General features: G+C 38.7%; 1 protein-coding gene across 2 annotated transcripts in view; it reads left to right on the top strand.

Moving 5' to 3' along the window:
- The first annotated feature begins 558 nt into the window (after positions 1 to 558).
- CTSS (cathepsin S) overlaps positions 559 to 20,336 on the top strand; it is a 29,673-nt gene continuing 9,895 nt past the window's right edge. Inside the window, exons 1-8 of one of the 2 annotated variants that reach the window (XM_065904797.1) lie at positions 559 to 577; positions 2,421 to 2,515; positions 3,468 to 3,594; positions 7,786 to 7,908; positions 8,794 to 8,943; positions 12,783 to 13,010; positions 14,249 to 14,411; positions 15,693 to 15,795. In XM_065904797.1, coding sequence (XP_065760869.1) covers positions 3,469 to 3,594; positions 7,786 to 7,908; positions 8,794 to 8,943; positions 12,783 to 13,010; positions 14,249 to 14,411; positions 15,693 to 15,795 — 893 coding nt within the window. In that variant the 5' untranslated portion in view covers positions 559 to 577; positions 2,421 to 2,515; position 3,468. Of the gene's footprint in view, positions 578 to 632; positions 652 to 2,420; positions 2,516 to 3,467; positions 3,595 to 7,785; positions 7,909 to 8,793; positions 8,944 to 12,782; positions 13,011 to 14,248; positions 14,412 to 15,692; positions 15,796 to 20,336 lie in introns of those variants that run through there. The other variant, XM_065904787.1, reaches the window with a different exon arrangement.

Here is a 20,336-nt window from a genome sequence, read left to right on the forward strand (position 1 = left end):
TGAAGTGACTTAGCACGCACGCACGCACATAGCACATTCACTGGCACGCACGCACGCACATAGCACATTCACTGGCATATTTGGTGCGTCCAACAAATGTTAGCTAGGACTGTTATAATAATAAAGTGTGGGAAAAGTGCAGAGGCTAATAAGCATAAATGTCCTTGAAACATGAAGAAAGCTAGCTGCATTGAGTGTAAGATTTATGTATGAGAAGAGCTGTCTTAGTCTGACTGCTATAATAAAATACCATAAACTGGGTGGCTTATAAATGTGTGTTTGTGTGTGTGTGCTTCATCATGTCCAACTCTTTGCAACCCCATGGGATTGTAGCCCACCAGGCTTCTCTGTCCTTGGGATTTTCCAGGCAAGAATACTGGAGTGGGTTGCCGTGCCCTCCTCCAGGGGATCTTCCTGACCCAGGAAATGAACCCATGTCTCCTGCATCTCCGGCATTGGCAGGCAGATTCTTTACCGCTGAGCCGCCTGGGAAGCTTATAAACAACAGAAGTTTATCTCCTCACAGTTCTGGAGGCTGGGAAGTCCAAGATCAAGACGCTGGCAGATTCATTGTCTGGTGAGGCTCCTTTCCTGGTTCATATATGGCTGTCTGTGAACACATGGTGAGCTGTGTCCTCCAAGATGAAAGGGGTAAGGAAGCTCTCTGGACTGGGAGTGTTCAACATAAACCTGCCATAGTTTGTCATATTAGAAAAGAGTCCATTAAAGAGCACTAATGTCATGCCAAATATAGGGACACAGGACTCAGAAGCCTTTTTCTTTTTTCAGAAGCCATTTTGAATGTTTTCACTGACCGCAGATGGGAAAATATGAGAAACATTAACTATTAACTATAAAGCTGCATTGAATTGAAGCACATAAAATATGGTTAAACCCATGAATTCATAGTGATACAAAAATAACTCAAAGGTTTGCAATGTTCAGACTGTATTTGGAACTCAGAACAAACTAATTTTTTTTTAAAGATAGGGAAATATAAATACTGACATGTTTGAGAATATTAGATGTGATAAAGGTATTGGAATTTTATTTATTTCAGAGTCTTTATCTTTTAGAGATACACACTGGTATATTTACATGTGAAATAATCTGATGTCTAGTATCTGGTTCAAAATAATCTGGGTAAGTGGGAAGGTAAATAAAGCAAGATTGGCCACATATTGATAATTGTTAAAGCAGGGTAATGGTCTCATGGGGCTCACTTTACCATATCTCTATGTTTATTTATGTCTAATTGTCCACAATAAAAGTGTTGTTTTTTTTAAAAGCTAAATGCCTATAGCTGATTTTGCTGTACAGCAGCAGCTAACACAACATTGTGAAGCAATTATACTCCAGTAAAATTTTGTTTCTTCAGTAAAGTTTTTTAATAAAAAATGACCATAAACATGAAAATGTCTACCACAGATAAGAATATTCAACATTGTAATGATCTTGAGTCTCCACAAATTTATAATATGTGTATTGAACGTATTTATGATACATATGTCTTCTCTAGTGGCTCAGATTGTAAAGAGTGTACTTGCAATGCTGGAGACCCAGGTTTGATCCCTGGGTGGGGAAGATCCCCTGGAGAAGGGAATGGCAACCCATCCAGTTTTCTTGCCTGGGAAATCCCATGGACAGAGGAGCCTGGTGGGCCCCCATTCTTGGGGTCACAAAGAGTCAGACAAGACTGAGCAACTAACACACTCACTCACTCATGATATATATAGTAATTCAATATAAATATCAATTTAAATAAACACTCTGACAGAAATTTTCAGAAACCTTGATAAACTGATTTTTAAAACTCATGTGGAAAAGTTAACAGGCACAAAACATTAAGACAACTTCGATAAAGAAGAATAAACATAAGAGTGACCTACCCTGTTAGACATCAAAACATATTCAAAGCTATTTGAATTAAAACCCTGTGTTATTGAAGGGGCAATAGGAAAGAGAACGTATTAGTGAGCTCAGAAACTGACCCATGTATAAATGGGAATTCTCGTCTGGGTGAGAATTAGACAACAATAGATCATGGATGAGTTGCATTAAAAAGAATAAAGCAGTTTTTCCTAGGAAATCGTGGAGGAAACCAGTTCAGGAACTTAATCCTAATCTCTTCATAACTAAAATTTTCCATCTGAAAGTTGCTGTTTTTAGGTAAATTGAATAATCAAAATGATGAGAGTTTGAAGGGTAAACTTGTACTCATGTTATTTTGCTGAGTTTGTTCTATTGATCTCTTTTACTGGGGGCTCTTTTTTGTTGGTTTACTGTACCCACTTTGTCTCCAAAACCATAGTGAGAGAGCTGGAGGTGCACACTTACTTAGATTTTAAATGAAACTGAAATGAAAGTTCACTTCCTCATTGTGGATGCCTCATGTGACAAGTTCCAATTTCTTTTTAAAGTCACTTTAGCAGAAGTCTCACTGCTGCCTTTGAAAACTTTGGAGAGAGCCCACCATCAACATTCTTAGTTTGGGAGCACCTGCTTGGTCTATCACGTATGTACTGTCTGTTCTTTTTCTCCTACTTGGTCCTTAAACCTTTCATTGGTGTTTTTAGCTTGCTCTGCCTGCCAGGTTTTACATCGTTTCTTTCAGGAAGTAAACTAAACAATCATTGTCGCTCAATTTGCCTTTTATTTTTTTGACTAAAAAGAATCCATTTTTGAAAAGTTCAGTGTTGGCTTGAATATCTAAATCCTGAGGCTAACACATAGCTTTCTTTGGACTATAATTTGAAGATTTATATGGTTAAAAATACAGCTGTTTTGAATTTAAAAGAAGTGGAAAAGAAAGTAGAATCCAGTTTGAGGGAGTTAGTCACTGAATTTCTGTTACAGTCTCTTTGTATTAAATAGAGAATTTACATTTTCAAAAGTACTTAACACTTCTTTTAAAGCAGATATTTTCATTTTTAGGGATAAAAAGGTAAAATGATCCAAGGATGTGAAAGTAGTACATAGGAGTTGTCTTTTAACTACCTCTGATGGTTGTGGATATTTGAATAGACCAGTTAAGAAGAGCTTGTGTATTCAAAAATTACCAAGATAAACTGATTTTTTCAAAGTTTTACCTTCTTCTTAAATATTATTAATATTTTGGAACAGAGAAAAGAGGATTTCCCTTGATTAGATTTGTTGTCAAATCCTGTAAAGTCCCTGCTTCCCTCATCTCCACATCCTCCCAAATTTGGATGTAAATTTGGTTTACCAGATATCAGGAAATTTTTTGAAAAACAAATTCTATTTAGAATTGGAAGTGGCATTTCAGACAAAAACCTGCAGTTACTCGCTGTCACTATATAATCCAGAAAGTTTCCTGCATGATTCTGGTTTGTAACATTCTGTCTCTTTGACAGCCTCTGCATTGCTGCTTCTTGTTGAGAAAAAAAGTACGGTCACATTAGATGCAGCTAATGTTGAGTCTTCCTATGTCATCTTTCCTTTAACAGAATGAAATGGCTGGTGTGGGCACTCCTGCTGGGCTCCTCTGCAATGGCACAAGTGCACAGAGACCCCACTCTGGATCATCACTGGGATCTCTGGAAGAAAACCTATGGGAAACAATACAAAGAAAAGGTAGATGGGCTGCCACTTGAGCAGTTTGCTTTTACTCAAATACCCTACATGTTCTTTTAAAAGAAATATTTATTTATTTGACTGCAGCAGATTTGGGGGCTTCCCAGGTGGCTCACATGGTAAAGAATGCACCTACAAAGCAGGAGACCCGGCTTCCATCCCTGGCTCAGGAAGATCCCTTGGAGAAGGGAATGGCAACTCACTCCAGTATTCTTGCCTGGAAAATTCCATGAATAGTATAGGAGCCTGGCCGGCTACAGTTAATGGGGTCACAAAGTGTCGGACACAACCGAATGACTATCACCAGGGCTTACTTGCAGGATGTGAACTCTTAGTTGCAGCATATGTGATCTAGGTCTCTGACTAGGGATCGAACTCTGCCCCACCCCCACCCCCTGCACTGGGAGCATGGAATCTTCACCACTGGACCACCAGGGAAGTCCCTCCCCTATATATTTTGACAAGCAGTGTCTTCAGTAAATGTTACACACTCATTTTCTTGCCATATTCTGTTTTTGGCACTAGAACTTCATCAGGAAACAAAAATTTCCTATTTTTAGGGCACTTATATTCTAAAAGGAGAGATAGGAAAGAAGTAAATGAATAAGCAGATATATAATGTCGATGAGTTTCAGCAAACTCAGGGAGATAGTGAAGGACAGGGAAGCCTGGTGTGCTGCAGTACATGGGATCGCACAGAGCTGGACATGACTTAGCCACTGAACAACAATATGATGCAAACAGTGGAAAAAAATAAAACAAGACTTAGGGGGTTGGAGGAGGGTCTTGAGTGATGGCTGTGAGGGGTTGGGAGTGATTATCTTACACCTGTGACAGTATGGTCAGGGAAGACCTCACATAGGAAGGTCCCAGGCCAAGAGGGAAAGAGTGCACATTTGAGGAACTGAAAGACCTGTTGTCAGTCCCTGGCACAGAGAAGCAGTGGCAGATGTTATTTCTTGACTCTCACTTCCCACTTTGTACTTTTGTTTTTATTTCTAAACATACTTCTTAATTGAGTTTAATACTTAGCCCTGGTGCTTCAAATAACTAAGTCCTAAAACTATGATGATTTAGTCGCTAAGTCGTATCTGAATCTTGCGACCCGATGGACTGTAGCCTGCCAGGCTCCTCTGTCCATGGGATTCTCCAAGCAAGTTTACTGGAGTGGGTTGCTATTTCCTTCTCCTCCTAAAACTATAATATATGAATTTGTAAGCAAAGATTATGTATAAATTTATTTATTTAATGTATGATTTTTGTATAAAAATGCTCTGAGTTGTTTTCTTAGTAGTGATGAATTTCACCCTCACCCTTTCCCCTTTATGGGGGAATTTCAGGCCTCTAATTTCCATGTTAACCACAGTTAGATGTGCAGTTAACACCACTATCTGGTTAAATGAATGTTATCTTACTTTTTAATGATTCTAGTCCATCAGGAGGAGTGAAAGTGACTTTTGATTAGTACTCCACTATTAAGATCTATCTCACAGTTCTCCTCTTTTTTTTCCCTTTCCTGTACTTCATTAGATTTATCTTTATTTTATTGTTCACTCTAGTGATTTGGAAGTATATCTGTATATGTCTTTTACTAGGATAACAGTAAAATCTTGCTTGAAGGCAGAGGGACTGCTTAGACTTACTACCTAGACTTACTGCCTAGAACCAGTGCTTAGGCCTGGGTTCTAACACTCAATGAAATTAGACAGAAAAGAGTTGTTGCTGACTGCTCACTGGGCTATGACTTGTTGTAAACTATGGCCTTGTGGGTGGAGGTGAGGGTCAGCAATTCTAAGAGGCACCATGTATATTGCATTCTATGTAAATTAAGCTCCTGGAGGGCAAGAAAATCAATAACCTGAATATGAATTTATGCTGGATAAAATTAAGATAATAGGACCAAGCTTATTTTTAAAAGTATGAATAATGGAATGATATCTACATGAATGAAAAAGAAATTGTGGAATGTATTAGAAATCCAATTAGAAACCTCAGAAATGAAAAAAACAGAGTCATTGAAATAAGAACTCAATAAAAGGGGTAAACTCCAAACTGGAAAGAACTGGATAGAATCAAATCTGGAAGATAGTACTGAGGCATCCACCAAGAAAGTCGCACACAAAAATAAAATGGGAAAACTATGAAAATGCAAGTAAAAGAGATTAAGGAAAGTTTGAGGCTCCAAATACATCTGATGGAATGATAATGCAGAAGCAATATTTGAAGAGATACTGGTTGAGAATTTTCCAGATACGGAAAAAAGAATGTTCCTGAATCTTCTAGTCAAAAGTGCTTTTCAGTAAAAACTACTACACAGAGGAAAATAAAGAAACCCATATCCACAAACATGTAGTGAAGCTGCAAAATATCAGAGAAAAAGAAAATCGTATAAGTTACTGAAGTTAGAAACATTACAACAATTAGACTGACAATAGACCTCTAATCTACAATAATAGATACCAGAAGGCAATTCAGAAATACCTTCAAATAACTGAAGAAAAACAGCTTTAAATTTATAATCAGGCTAAACTATTTTTCAAGAGTGAGGGTAGGGACTTCCCTGGTGGTCCAGTGGCTAAGACTCCCTGCTCCCAATGCAGTGGGCTCCGGTTCAATCCCTGGTCAGGGAATTGGATCCCACATGCCACAACTAAAGATCCCACATGCTCTAACAAAGATCCTGCAGGATCTTCTAAGACCTAAGACAGAGTGCAGCTAAATAAATAAATAATTACTGAAGTGACTTAGCAGCAGCAGCAGCACAACTGTTTACCATTTTTTCTCTTTACTGTAACTTAAATATTTCTGTCAGCAAATATTTTTGTGTACAATTTTAACCATTTCTTAATATTGAGTTTTTGCATGTAGTGTAATTTTTGATACCAAGATACTGTTAGTAAACATATATGAAGGATAGTTTTGGTTTTGACAATTAACACCACTGTAGCGACAGTCCTGCATTTAAAATTTGTGCATATACATGACTGTTTTATATAAATTGAAGTCTTGGATCAGGGTGTAAGGACAGACACTTAACAACTTAGGAGCGGATAGTTGTACACTTGGTCCCAGCGAGAAACCTGCCTTTTCTAAGTGTCACACAATCATATCAGTTACAGATACACAGCTTGTGGCCATAGAAATGTGGTGCTCCTTGGGTCTCCTATAGAATGCGACCCCCAGCTGAAGTGTGGGTGTTTCCAGGTTGGTGGATCTGATCTCTACAATGCTCCTGACTTCATAGACCCAAGCCACTTCCCAATAAAAGCAGGGAATAACCAAGTTTTTAATGAGTTATCGTTATATGCATGTATTTGTTTTTTTGCACCCATTGCTTTCCCAGTGTCTGTAGGGGGCCTTTAAGAACCTCTGAAGCAAAATGTCCAGGTATGGTTCTATAAATTTAGGTCAGAGGAGATATAGAGAGAATGAACAAAGTCAGCACCAGCATCTATTTTGACTGTAGACATTTGTGCCTGATAGTCCTGCTTCTGTTAACTCTGCCTAACCAACTCTAAAAGTTTAGAGACTTTTTTTTTTTTACAGAGACAGTTTTGTTTTTTTTCCGTGATTATTTTTGTTGGTTGGAGGCTAATTACTTTACAGTGTTGTAGTGGTTTTGCCATGCATTGACATGAATCAGCCATGGATTTGCATGTGTTCCCCATCCTGAGCCCCCCTCCCACCTCCCTCCCCATACAGTTTTTAATGAATCTGTAAATCATAAAGCTCTCATTTCCAAATAAAAACAAATTCCACATCAAAAAAGATAAATAAATAAAAGATGTTTTAAAAGGCTTATAATGATTAAGTGAGTTTACCACTTACAAAGAATGTACTTCAACAAATTGCAATTTCTTTTTTTTCCCATTTATTTTTATTAGTTGGAGGCTAATTACTTTACAATATTGTAGTGCAATTTCTAAAAAAAAAACAAAAACAACTTTCTAGCATATTGAGGAAGTTCATTGTACATATCTAAAATGATATTAATCACCAAGAGAGCAATTATGAGGAAGAGTTAAGATTGGTGTGCAATTTTTCCCAGTTACATTTATTTATTCATATTCACTTATTTGCATGCTCCCAGACAGATCCACATTTAATGGAATGCTTCATAATATGTATATTTTCATTATTGAACACATTTGTGCAGGATTCAGTATAATGACGTTTCTTTTTTTATTTTAGAATGAGGAAGTAGCACGGCGTCTCATCTGGGAAAAGAATCTAAAAACTGTTATGCTTCACAATCTGGAGCATTCAATGGGAATGCATTCATATGATCTAGGCATGAACCACCTGGGAGACATGGTAGGTAAATTATAAATAATCCTACATTCATCTTTGGGTAAACTGGATTTCTGTCTCCCCAAAGGCAATTTGAAGGTAAACAACAAAGGAATGTTTTATATGTATATGAACATAAAATTAGAAAATATAATTTAGGGGCATAAGAATTTGCAGATTGCTTATTGATCTACACTGTGACCACTTTCCTTAATATATCCCTTCTTTTAGGGGAATATTTTATTTTTATTTTTGTTTGTTTTTGGTGTTTTATTAGGGGAATATTTTAAACTCACAGACCACCATTCATTTTACTTTTATGAATTCTAGAAAATATTGCCTAAAGACTACTCACAACATTTTAGAATACATCAACATACTTATGTAGATCTAAACTGATAACTTAATATGGTCCACCTGCTTTCTCAATGGGGGAGTGTGGGCATTAATATAAAGTAAACTTTCATTAGTTATTAGACTCTGCTCTATCTTAGAAAAAATTTTCACTGTGGCCAAAATTAAGAATCATGGTACCCCTTGGAAGGGAACACCCTAACTGGATTAAATGCAGGAATCTTTTACAGTTCTTTCTCATAAACAAAACCAGTTTAGTCCACTTTTTAGAGAACCCTTCTTATAAAATTCTGCCCTGCTTTGAAAGAAAAATATGCCTCTCTATAACTTTTAGTTTTTTATCTTTTCTTCTTCTCCTTCCCAATGTCTGACTGGGATGATAACGGCAAAATGTGGGACTAAAGAGACCTGAATAATTCACCTACCAGATAGTTACCTATGTTAATCACAACTACCACTAGTTTTTCTCAGTTGTTAAATATATTCACAGTTATAATTTTCAAGATATTGACCAGAAGGATATAAGTGAAAGGACATATGTGTATACCTTTGTAGACCAGTGAAGAAGTGATATCTTTGATGAGTTCCTTGAGAGTTCCCAGCCAATGGCCAAGAAATGTCACTTACAAGTCAAACCCTAATCAGAAATTGCCTGATTCTATGGACTGGAGAGAGAAGGGGTGTGTTACTGAAGTGAAATACCAGGTGAGTATTATCATCTTAGGTCTCTGTACCTCAGGTAGAGGTCTCTCTTCCTTAAATACTTAGTCTAGCTATATCATTTATCAGTGAATCTCATAGTCCCTTAGGTTATTTTCTAAACATGTTTGCTATTCTTATCTTCCCAACTACACTATGACCTTCTGAAGAGCCTGGACCACACATCATACTTTTTTTATTTCCCATAGTGCTGAGAATACCAACAGTTAGAGTCATATTTGACTAAGCAAAAAACTGTGAACTTAGCAAATGGGTCTTTAAGAAAAACTTTTAGTGTTCTTACTATCCATCAACTGCACTGGACCCTTTACCAGTCAGTTACTTGAGAAATAGTATCATATGTGTGAGAAAATTTCAATCAAAAAGTTTATTCCTCCATCTCACTTAGGAATTTCAGGATTGATGGAGAGGAAATAACTAAAGCTAAATGTGACCAGTAAATTGTACCAGTCAAGTTAGTTTTGACTAGACTTACATTGCTAAGATAAGAAATATGAGCTTTATAAATGTGTTCCTATATTTTTTTTATTTCCTTTAATTTGCTTATTAAAAAAAAAGCTACAAAAATCCTAAATTAATTAGGGATAACTAGACCATTCAGGTATGACCTAAATCAAATCCCTTATGATTATACAGTGGAAGTGAGAAATAGATTTAAGGGACTAGATCTGATAGACAGAGTGCCTGATGAACTATGGATGGAGGTGCATGACATTGTACAGGAGACAGGAATCAAGACCATCCCCATGGAAAAGAAATGCGAAAAAGCAAAATGGCTGTCTGAGGAGTCCTTACAAATAGGTGTGAAAGAAGGGAAGCGAAAAGCAAAGGAGAAAAGGAAAGATATTCCCATTTGAATGCAGAGTTCCAAAGAATAGCAAGGAGAGATAAGAAAGCCTTCCTCAGCAATCAATGCAAAGAAATAAGAGGAAAACAACAGAATGGGAAAGACTAGAGATCTCTTCAAGAAAATTAGGGGTACCAAGGGAACATTTCATGCAAAGATGGGCTTGATAAAGGACAGAAATGGTATGTACCTAACAGAAGCAGAAGATATTAAGAAGAGGTGGCAAGAATACACAGAAGAACTGTACAAAAAAGATCTTCACAACCCAGATAATCACGATGGTGTGATCACTCACCTAGAGCCAGACACCCTGGAATGTGAAGTCAAGTGAGCCTTAGAAAGCATCACTACAAACAAAGCTATTGGAGGTGATGGAATTCCAGTTGAACTATTTCAAATCCTGAAAGAGGATGCTATGAAAGTGCACACTCAGTATGCCAGCAAATTTGGAAAACTCAGCAGTGGCCACAGGACTGGAGAAGGTCAGTTTTCATTCCAATCCCAAAGAAAGGCAATGCCAAAGAATGCTCGAACTACCGCACAATTGCACTCATCTCACACACTAGTAAAGTAATGCTCAAAATTCTCCAAACCAGGCTTCAGCAATCTGTGAACCATGAACTTCCAGATATTCAAGGTGATTTTAGGAAAGGCAGAGGAACCAGAGATCAAATTGCCAACATCTGCTGGATCATCGAAAAAGCAAGAGAGTTGCAGAAAAACATCTATTTCTGCTTTATTGACTACGCCAAAGCATTTAACTGTGCGGATCACAGTAAACTGTGGGAAATTCTGAAAGGAATGGGAATACCAGACCACCTGACTTGCCTCTTGAGAAACCTATATGCAGGTCAGGAAGCAACAGTTAGAATTGGACATGGAACAACAGACTGGTTCCAAATAGGAAAAGGAGTACGTCAAGGCTGTATATTGTCACCCTGCTTATTTATCTTATATGCAGAGTACATCATGAGAAACGCTGGGCTGGAAGAAGCACAAGCTGGAATCAAGATTGCCAGGAGAAATATCAATAACCTCAGATATGCCGATGACACCACCCTTATGGCAGAAAGTAAAGAGGAACTAAAACGCCTCTTGATGAAAGTGAAAGAAGAGAGTGAAAAAGTTGGCTTAAAGCTCAACATTTAGAAAACTAAGATCATGGCATCTGGTCCCATCACTTCATGGGAAATAGACGGGGAAACAGGGGAAACAGTGTCAGACTTTATTTTTCTGGGCTCCAAAATCACTGCAGATGGTGATTGCAGCCATGAAATTAAAAGACGCTTACTCCTTGGAAGGAAAGTTATGACCAATCTAGATAGCATATTAAAAAGCAGAGACATTACTTTGCCAACAAAGGTCCGTCTGGTCAAAGCTATGGTTTTTTCAGTGGTCATGTATGGATGTGAGAGTTGGACTGTGAAGAAAGCTGAGCACCGAAGAATTGATGCTTTTGAACTGTGGTGTTGGAGAAGACTCTTGAGAGTCCCTTGGACTGCAAGGAGATCCAACCAGTCCATCCTAAAGGAGATCAGTCTTGGATGTTCATTGGAAGGACTAATGCTGAAGCTGAAACTCCAATATTTTGGCCACCTCATGTGAAGAGTTGACTCATTGGAAAAGACCCTGATGCTGGGAAGGATTGGGGGCAGGAGGAGAAGGGGACGACAGAAGATGAGATGGCTGGATGGCATCACCGACTCGATGGGCATGAGCTTGGGTAAACTCCAGGAGTTGGTGATGGACAGGGAGGCCTGGTGTGCTGCAATTCATGGCGTCGCAAAGAGTCAGACACGACTAAGCGACTGAACTCAACTGAACTGACCCGAAGGATAAATGGCTTCCTAGGTGGCGGTGCTAGTGGTAACAAACCTGCCTGCGATTGCAGGAGACACACGAGATGCGGGTTCAATCCCTAGGTTGGAAAGATCCCCTGGAGATGAGCACGGCAATCCACTTCAGTATTCTTGCCTGGAGAATCCCATGGACAGAGGAGCCTTGCAGGCTACAGTCCAGAGGGTTGCGAAGAGTCAGACACGACTGAAGCAACTTAGCACACAAGGATAAAACATATAAATCATCTTGGAGGTCAGGATAAGGAAGAATCAATGTCCTGTGAAACTGTCCCAAGCCTGTGACCAAAGAAAAATATAAAAATTAGGAAACGAATGATACTGCTAATCTCATAATTCTTTTCCATCTAGATATTTTTCTTTCAACTAGTTTTGAGTTTCTTAGTGGAATTCTCTAAAAGTTTGAGAAGACCAAATAACTGCCCATCTAAGTGTTCACTATAAATATTAATAATTTAATGAGATCCTTTCTCTGAGTGCTTGCATTTCAGTGGGTGATTTTACTATAACCAAAAGCAGACTGAACTTCCTTCCTTCCAATAGAGAGCCAAGTGGAATGAGAGGAGGAGAGGGAGTGCAGTTATGATGTGGCTCTGGCCCCTCTGCACCTTTTTAAACTAAAGCAGCTTTCTGTTTTTTATTTATGCTTCCCAGTAAAATAACTTATGATCAAAAAAATTCTAAAGCTAAAAATGTCCAAAAAATGCTAGTCTTATCTTTTGCTCGGCAACATTTGGCAGAAGGAAGGGTGTTTTATGTCAAGGGAATCATCCTAATTCCTCTCAATAATCCCTTTACTCTTGGCATCTATCTCCCCTTTTATGGGGTGAAAATAGCTGGTATTTGGTACATGTTCAGTAAATACTGTTTCTTAACATATTTGAATATGGCAATTATGCCGTGAGGTCAGCCATTCATAAATATTTATAAGTTACACCTTGTTCCAGAGAACAATCAAGTGTTCGATCTTCATTGCCATGGTCTAAGGGGAGGGGAAACAGTAGAGGGGGAGCTCTTCCTGAACTGATGGAAGTGCTCACATGTTGGGAGTTGCCCAGTTTGCATTATGGAAGCCATCCTTACTAACTATGATTGCCCTTGTGACTTTGTCTCTGTTGTAGGGTACTTGTGGTGCTTGTTGGGCTTTCAGTGCTGTGGGAGCCCTGGAAGCACAAGTGAAGCTGAAAACAGGAAAGTTGGTGTCTCTGAGTGCACAGAACCTGGTGGATTGCTCAACTGCAAAATATGGGAATAAAGGCTGTAATGGCGGCTTCATGACAGAGGCTTTCCAATATATCATTGACAACAATGGCATCGATTCAGACGCTTCCTATCCCTACAAAGCCATGGTGTGCCCGCAAGTTAACTTTTTGTGCTGCCCCTTGACTTTATGTTATCCCTCCAACTCACTATACCAAACTTATCAGCAAGCCAAGTGCTTGAGAAGCAGTGCTGCGTGGTGTGTGTATATGTGTGTGTGTGTGTATGTGTGTGAGAGAGAGAGAGGAGAACGAACCTCAATCAAGAATTCTTAAATTCTCAAGAGTTCTCTTTCTTATGCAGCAGCCTTCTTAATTTATCAGTGGCACAATAATTTAAAACAAGCAGGTGGAGTTCATGCTTAAAAATGGATTTTCAGCAAACCTTCCTTAAAATTCTTTGTATATCTGCCTGGTATTTAAACTTTTTTGTCCTGCAGATTCCTGTGCTCAACCTTATTCTCAGATCATCAACCACACAGTTCTTCTACCTTACTAAAAAGCTAAATAATGCCCTCCTCCGCCTCCAAGTCTCACACACATTTTGTTAAATGATATGACAGAAAATTTAGAAAAGATAAAAATATCATTCAAACCCTCCTAGCTTAACCACTATTATTTTGGTTTATTTCTTTCAAGTTCTTTTTCCTATAAGGCATTTTTAAAACCTAGTTGTATACACAACAAACATGAATTTGCAACTTCCCCTTTCTCACTTAAGATATGGTATTTTTAAACCAATATTTGGGCTTCCCTGGTGGCTTAGTGGTAAAGAATCTACCTGTCAATGCAGGAGGCATGAGTTCAGGAAGATCCCCTGGAGGAGGGAAAGGCAACCCACTCCAGTATTCTTGCCTGGAAAACCCCGTGGACAGAGGAGCTGCCACCTATAGTCCATGGGGTCACAAAAGAGTCAGCCACAACTTAGCAACTGAACAGTCAAACCAATATTTAATCTGCAGATCATCTTCCAGGCATTATACCATCAAAAAGTTTTTAAAGCTCTAGTCTAGAGTCTTAATGTAGTATTTCCCTAACAATCCACCTAGAGTCTGAGAGACTTTACCCTGGAAACTTTTGTACACATGAAGATGTCCACAATTTAAAGCAATAGATTAGTTCTCTATTTCCTCTGTTACTGGTGAAACGTAGAGCTATTAGGATTTGGAAGATTTTATATTTCTTTTTTTTAAAATAAGAAAGTGTCTTAGATACTTAAAAGGACGAATGAGAAAAGAAAACCTATTTGCAATGCAGACTTAGGATACCGTCAATTTATAAAGTAAGTTGAAGTCCACTTCTTTATCTGACTTATCCTTTCCCCACAGGATGGAAAGTGCCGGTATGATGTGAAAAATCGAGCTGCCACGTGTTCAAGGTATATTGAGCTTCCCTTCGGCAGTGAAGAAGCCTTAAAAGAAGCCGTGGCCAATAAAGGACCTGTGTCTGTTGCTATAGACGCGAAGCACTCTTTCTTCTTCTACAAAACTGGTAAAAACCCAGACATATTACCCTCGTGATTTATACTGCCCTCACACCGGAGGAAAGAATGTTCTCCTTTCCCATCTCTCTGCTTCTGAATACCTAGATTAGGTTAAACGGAATCCTCCATCTCATTTCACTTCATATACATATTTTTACACCCAGTTCTTATTAGTAAAGTAAGACTAGAAAAAATTTACTAAGACTGCATGCCAGGTCCTATGCTAAATTCTTTCTGCACATTATCTCATTTAATCACCATGTGTGCTTGGTTGCTCCTTCGTGTCCGACTCTTTGCAATCCCATCAACTATAGCCTGCCAGGCTCCTCTGTCCGTGGAATTTTCCAGGCCAGAATGCTGGAGTAAGGTGCCATTTCCTCCAACAGGGGATCTTCCTGACCCAGGGATTGAACTTGTATCTCTTGCGTGTCCTGCATTGGCAGGTGGATTCTTTACCACTAGTACCACTTGGGAAGCCCCTTAATCTTTATAATAACCCTATTTACAGATGAAAAAAACAAATCTTAGACAGGTTAACCTACCTAAAGTCATACAGTCTGCAGGTGGTCAGCTGGAATGAGAAACCGTGCTGCCTGAGTCCAGAGCCTGAGCGCCTAGCCTCCTGGTCCACTGTGGCATGTAGGTGCAGCACAGCAGGGTACAAGGAGGCTGCCCACTAACCACAGAACATCATATTAAACAAACTAGAAGGTTATCATCTTGTTTTAAAGCCTCACCTTAATGATCATTTAATTCAGTAAAGGATGAAAATGCATAACAATTTAGGAATATATACAAAGAAATACAACAATATAAGTTAAAAAAACGTTAGGGATCTTCCCTGGTGGTTCAGTGGGAAGACTCTTCCTTGCCATGCAGAAGACATGGGTTTGATCCCTGGTGGGGGAATTAAGATCACACATGCCGTGGAGCAACTAAGCCCTTGAACCACAACTAGAGGGTCTGTGAGCCAACAAAAGATCCCATGGGCCACAACTAGGACACAACGCAACCAAATAAATCATTTTTTCTTAATTGGAAAAAGGTGGCAGTTCATTAAAGGAGCTTTCTGAGGGAACTGTGATTAACTTGATGCCAAACTTTGTGAAACCAAAAAGCAAACAATAGAAAAACCCAGTTGTGACAACTATAGCATTGATGGCAAAGAATCATGAACTCTAAATAGTTTAAACATAAGAGTGTATGTTCCTCACATATATCCAAAACAGGCTAATAAGATAGTGTCACACACCACTTACTCTTTTTCTTTACCCATATGTTATTCTCAGGTGTCTACTATGACCCGTCCTGTACTCAGACTGTGAATCATGGTGTACTAGTGGTTGGCTATGGTAACCTTAATGGGAGAGACTACTGGCTTGTGAAAAACAGGTAATGTACTCATACTTTATATTTAATTAAAATTGGTATCTGGACACATACACTTCTCTGTATCTTAATTTCTCCAAACCTAATATGTCCAGGGAACCCAGTATCCTCCCCACCATTTTGTTTCTTCTCAGAACTTCCCATCTCACTCAAAGGCAACGCAACACAACATGGTTACCCCATTAGATACTATGAATTTGTCTTAGATCCTCCAGGTCTAATCAAGCAGTAAGTCAAATTAATTTTATGTCATGTCTGTTCTTGATCCGCTCCCTCTCCACTTCTTCTGTTTATTACTTTAGTTCAGACATCTCTTGCCTGGTCTATCCCTGTAACTTTCTAGCTGGTCCCCTTTATTTAAAAAAATTTTTTTTTCCATTTATTTTTATTAGTTGGAGGCTAATTACTTTACAATATTGTAGTGGTTTTTGATATATTTTTATATATTGCCATGAATCAGCCATGGATTTACATGTATTCCCCATCCCGATCCCCCCTCCCACCTCCCCCCCACCCCATCCCTCTGGGTCTTCCCAGTGCACCAGCCCCGAGCACTTGTCTAATGCATCCAACCTAGGCTGGTGATCTGTTTCACCCTTGATAATATACATGTTTTGATGCTGTTCTCTCAAAACATCCCACCCTCACCTTCTCCCACAGAGTCCAAAAGTCTGTTCTGTACATCTGTGTCTCTTTTTCTGTTTTGCATATAGGGTTATCATTACCATCTTTCTAAATTCCATATATATGCTTTAGTATACTGTATTGGTTTTATCTTTCTGGCTTACTTCACTCTGTATAATGGGCTCCAGTTTCATCCATCTCATTAGAACTTATTCAAATGAATTCTTTTGAACAGCTGAGTAATATTCCATGGTGTATATGTACCACAGCTTCCTTATCCATTCGTCTGCTGATGGGCATCTAGGTTGCTTCCATGTCCTGGCTATTATAAACAGTGCTGCGATGAACATTGGGGTGCACGTGTCTCTTTCAGATCTGGTTTCCTCGGTGTGTATGCCCAGAAGTGGGATTGCTGGGTCATATGACAGTTCTATTTCCAGTTTTTTAAGAAATCTCCACACTGTTCTCCATAGCGGCTGTACTAGTTTGCATTCCCACCAACAGTGTAAGAGGGTTCCCTTTTCTCCACACCCTCTCCAGCATTTATTGCTTGTAGACTTTTGGATAGCAGCCATCCTGACTGGCGTGTAATGGTACCTCATTGTGGTTTTGATTTGCATTTCTCTGATCATGAGTGATGTTGAACATCTCTTCATGTGTTTGTTGGCCATCTGTATGTCTTCTTTGGAGGAATGTCTGTTTAGTTCTTTGGCCCATTTTTTGATTGGGTCATTTATTTTTCTGGAATTGAGCTGCAGGAGTTGCTTGTATATTTTTGAGGCTAATCCTTTGTCTGTTGCTTCATTTGCTATTATTTTCTCCCATTCTGAAGGCTGTCTTTTCACCTTGTTTATATATATCTATGGACACCTTATCGTCAACAAAGGAGGCAAGGATATACAATGGAAAAAAGACAACCTCTTTAACAAGTGGTGCTGGGAAAACTGGTCAACCACTTGTAAAAGAATGAAACTAGAACACTTTCTAACACCATGCACAAAAATAAACTCAAAATGGATTAAAAATCTAAATGTAAGACCAGAAACTATAAAACTCCTAGAGGAGAACATAGGCAAAATACTCTCCGACATAAATCACAACAGGATCCTCTATGACCCACCTCCCAGAATCTTGGAAATAAAAGCACAAATAAACAAATGGGACCTAATGAAACTTAAAAGCTTTTGCACAACAAAGGAAAAAATTTTTTGTAATTAAAAATTATTTTGTACAATATTTAGAAGTTACTTTCCATTTACAGTTTTTACAAACTATCAGCTATATTCCCCAGTTTGGGTAATACATCCTTGAGTCTATCTTACACCCAATAGTTAGTATCACCCACTCCCCCACACCCCCACTGGGAACCACTGCTTTGTTCTCAATATCTGTGAGTCTGCTTCTTTTATGTTATACTCATTTGTTTACTGTATTTTTTAGATTACACATATAAGTGATATCATATAGTATTTATTTTTCTCTAACTTATTTCATTCAGCATAATGTCCTCCAAGTCTACCCATGTTGCGGCAAATGATAAAATTCCACTCTTTTTTATGGTTAAGTAGTATTCCATTATAGAGAAGGCAATGGCAACCCATTCCAGTACTCTTGCCTGGAAAATCCCATGGACGGAGGAGCCTGGTAGGCTGCAGTCCATGGGGTTGCTAAGAGTCTGGCACATCTGAGCGACTTCACTTTCACTTTTCACTTTCATGCATTGGAGAAGGAAATGGCAACCCACTCCAGTACTCTTGCCTGGAGAATCCCAGAGATGGAGGAGCTTAGTGGGCAGCCGTCTATGAGGTCGCACAGAGTTGGACACGACTGAAGTGATTTAGCAGCAGCATTCCATTATACATATATTCTTGATTGCTAAGTTGCTTCAGTCGTGTCCCACTCCTTGAGACCCTATGGACTGTAGCCTGCCCAGCTTCTCTGTCCATGGGATTCTCCAGGCAAGAAAACTAGAGTGGGTTACCACTTCCTCCTCCAAGGGGTCTTCCCAACCTGTGGATCAAACCCACATCTCTCTGGTCTCCTGCATTGGCAAGACAGGTTATTTACTACCAGCACCACATGAGAATCATCTGTTGATGCGCATTTCGGTGGTTTCCATGTCTTGGCAACTGAAAATATGCTGCTCTGAATATTGGGGTGCATGTATATTTTTGAATTAGTGTTGTTGCTTTCTCAGGATTTATACCCAGGTCTTCTTTACTCTTAAATCTGTCACTTATACTACTTTCAATCTGGTTTGTGTAGACTATAAGTTTGGAATTTTATCTCTTAGAACCAGCCCGTGTGAGATGACTGTTCCCTAGTAGAAAAGACAAGTCACCTATGTTTGGTCCCTACCTGTCTGTCAGCCTCAGTTCCTGGCACTTTGTCTCACACTTTTTGTTCTAGTTTATTGAAACATACACAGTTACAGTTCCTATCCACATCATTTTATCTTCAATATCTTCATATCTTGTTTGTTTTGGTCCCTCTGCCTGCAATATCCCTTTTCCTCACTTGGTTTATTCCTCCTTTTCCTTCAAAACCAGCTTAGTCATTATCTATACCAGAAAGTTTTCCATAAATCCTTGTGGTGGGCAAAATGTCTTTTTTTTTTTTCTATGCAAATAAAGTGTCCTTTGCATTCTAGCATATTTTACACAATATATTTAAATTGTTCATTCACCTAACTATCACCCCAGTATTCTGTATATGCCTCTGGGGCAGAGATTATGTTGTGTCTTTGAATCCTTAGCACAGTATGTGGCACCCAACAGCCCCTCAATACATGCATTAGCAGCCTTCTCCAAACCACAGTTCAAAAGCATCAATTCTTTAGCTCTCAGCTTTCTTTATGGTCCAACTCTCACATCCATACATGACTACTGGAAAAACCATGACTTTGACTAGACAGACCTTTGTAGGCAAAGTAATATCTCTGCTTTTTAATATGCTGTCTAACTTTGTCATAGTTTTTCTTTCAAGGAGCAAGTGTCTTTTAATTTCATGGCTGCAGTCACCATCTGCACTGATTTTGGAGCCCAGGAAAATAAAATCTGTCACTGTTTTCCTTGTTTCCCCATCTATTTACCATGAAGTGATGGGACTAGATGCCATTATCTTAGTTTTTTGAATGTTGAGTTTTAAGTCAGATTTTTCACTCTCCTCTTTCACTTTCCTCAAGAGGCTCTTTCGTTCCTCTTCATTTTCTACCATAAGGGTGGTGTCATCTGCATATCTGAGGTTATTGATATTTCTCCTGCAGTCATGATTCCAACTTGTGCTTCATCCAGCCCAGCATTTTGCATGATGTACTCTGCATTTAAGTTAAATAATTCAACCCCTAGCTGCCCTCAGATCTTTATGGAAAATACATAGTCTACAAATCATAAATAAACAAAAAGGTACTTTTCTACCTTTTCCTCTTTGTGGCTCACAGAGAAGATGGTAGTCTTTGCATGGCCCTTTAGGAAATAGTTGAAGTGATTAATATCTTGGTTCATTTAAAAGCTATTCACAGCACTAATCAGCTTGGGTCCAAACCAGTGATGGCTTTTTAAAATGGAGCAATACTTTCACTTCTATATATCTTATTTACTCCCTACAGTAGGTATGCTAAATTCTCTTCTCTACTGAAGTTTCTTCTCGAAGATCATGCATTGTTTAGAGTCTTAATTCAAAACCTCTTCTCAACACTTGCTAATTTAATAAGCATTTACTAGGCATCTTACAATGAGATAGACAGTATCTAGGCCTTGGAAATACAAAAATTAGTAACAAGTTATCCTATTCTGTAAGGGCTCACAGCCCACTCGAGAATTAGAACAACAAAATACAGTATATCATGATATAATATGTCTAGATTTTAGAATAAGCTCGAGGGAAAATTATTCTCTGTTTTTAGTAATACATTACCATCT

The sequence above is a fragment of the Muntiacus reevesi genome, chromosome 1, assembly GCF_963930625.1.
Source record: "Muntiacus reevesi chromosome 1, mMunRee1.1, whole genome shotgun sequence".
In the NCBI taxonomy this organism is placed as follows: Eukaryota; Metazoa; Chordata; class Mammalia; order Artiodactyla; family Cervidae; genus Muntiacus; species Muntiacus reevesi.